The sequence below is a fragment of the Pteropus medius genome, unplaced genomic scaffold, assembly GCF_902729225.1.
Source record: "Pteropus medius unplaced genomic scaffold, Ma_sr-lr_union100, whole genome shotgun sequence".
NCBI classification, from domain to species: Eukaryota; Metazoa; Chordata; class Mammalia; order Chiroptera; family Pteropodidae; genus Pteropus; species Pteropus medius.
Window position 1 is genome coordinate 4,326,228 of NW_024341894.1, and position 1,735 is coordinate 4,327,962.

At 44.2% G+C, this 1,735-nt stretch overlaps 1 protein-coding gene across 1 annotated transcript in view; it reads right to left on the minus strand.

The window, feature by feature from the left end:
* Positions 1-1,735, minus strand: part of FRMPD1 (FERM and PDZ domain containing 1) — a 123,161-nt gene that overhangs the window by 10,782 nt on the left and 110,644 nt on the right. Inside the window, exons 11-13 of the mRNA XM_039857022.1 lie at positions 1,511-1,630; positions 533-669; positions 32-68 (exon numbers count right to left, since the gene is read on the minus strand). Coding sequence (XP_039712956.1) covers positions 32-68; positions 533-669; positions 1,511-1,630 — 294 coding nt within the window. The remainder of the gene's footprint in view (positions 1-31; positions 69-532; positions 670-1,510; positions 1,631-1,735) is intronic.

The following is a 1,735-nucleotide window of genomic DNA, read 5'->3' on the forward strand; positions in this document are numbered from 1 at the left end:
GATGATTCCCATTTGATTTTGATGTCCAGACGGAATAGAGCTGAGATTTGGTGAGCGGGTTAGCAAACCTGGGTGATAGTGCCAAGAGCTAAGTGAAATTTTAAGCTAAGAATCAGGAGGTGTTGGAATCCCAGGACTTGAAACTGCCCTAATAGGAATATAGTGCAACATGACTGGTTCGCACAACATTAATTTCCAAGGCATTCCTGCCCTCAGAAGAGCTTTTCACTGAGGCTGTCAAACAATTTCCCAAGACATCCTCCCAGGAACTAGGAACTTACAAAGAGATCCTGTGTCATTCCATCTGAAATTGGCTTCTGCCCCAGAGAGAGCAGCTAGATTCTGACATCTGGGAGACCCTGGCTGGGTTGGAGAGGGTAGATAGGGAAATGGATGGAAAGACAACGGATAGATGGCTAAGTAGGTGAATATCAGCTTTCTGTGGAATCCGGCCATCCCGGCCAGGGACCAGCCAAGTTACAAATGCAACACAGCAGCTGTTGATGGGACATAGAAGGCCCCTGCCACTCACTCTATGTACTTCAAAGAGATCTTCTGTGGCTGGGCGCACGCGTAGATCCTCTCCTGGATGTGCAGGGCTGCAAGTCGGAGCGCCGCGCTACATTTCATTTCTACAGCAAAGCGCTCCTGGAGCACGTCGCTGCAGCTCTAGAAGGGATCAGATCAGAAGAATTGGGGAACAAAAGCAGACGGATGGTGTTCCTAGTTCTCTCCGGTGAAGGGCAGCTTTGAGGTCTGGCTCTGCCAAGTCTTGGCTGTGTGACCTTGGTTAAGTTACTAGGACTCTCTGAACACTGCTGTCTTCCCATTGCTAAATGAGGAGAGTCAAGTCTATGTTACATGGTTTCTGTGAGTTTCAAATTAGATAATGCTAATGAAAGCAGTATTATACGAATATAAAGTTGTGTTGTTGTTATTTGCTACAACCATTTCTGTTAAGACTTTGGGCAAATCGATCCATCTAGTTTGAATTATCTTATCTGTAAAATGGTGATGGCTCCCAAGTGACTCTTTTTCATCAGAATGAAAATGACATAATAAATCTCACCTAAGGAGATAGAGTAGGGGGAGCACCAGACTAGGGGTCAAGGAACGAACCCATTTTGGCTCTACCACAAAATGGGTGACCCAGGGTCATCATGTGACTTTTCCAAGACTCAGTTTCATCATTTCTAAAATAAGGCTTTGAAGCATGAAAGCCTCTTTTAGCAATAAAAACTGTAACTCTAAAGATCCTAAATGGTATTAGGGAATGTGTCATATACATTGAGGACTAAACTTAAATTTCTTTATATATCACTAATCTCCTAACACAGCAACCTGGTGAGGGATAAAGGAATTCTGAGGGGTAAGCAGGCCCGTTCCCCTCCAGATAAAGACAAGCCCTACTAGGGAGTTGCTTAATTGCCTTGAGCTCATGTTCAAAATAACCCGATGTGTCATCTTTGAGAAAAACCTCCGTTATTTTAGGAACATTAGACTCAGTCACCTGCAGATAGAGGTATTCAAAGGCCACAGGATCTTCTTTCAGGAGGTCCAGGGGGTCTTTGGGGACAAAACACACCCTGAAGAGGCAGCGGCAGTCATGTGACTCCTCCCTTTCTACCACCTGCGATGGGTAAGGGGGATACCATTAATCTTCTCACTGCTTTTGTTCTCAAAGCTATTTCACAAAACAACTTTAAAAAAAAAAAAAAAAGACAATGAAAAGTAG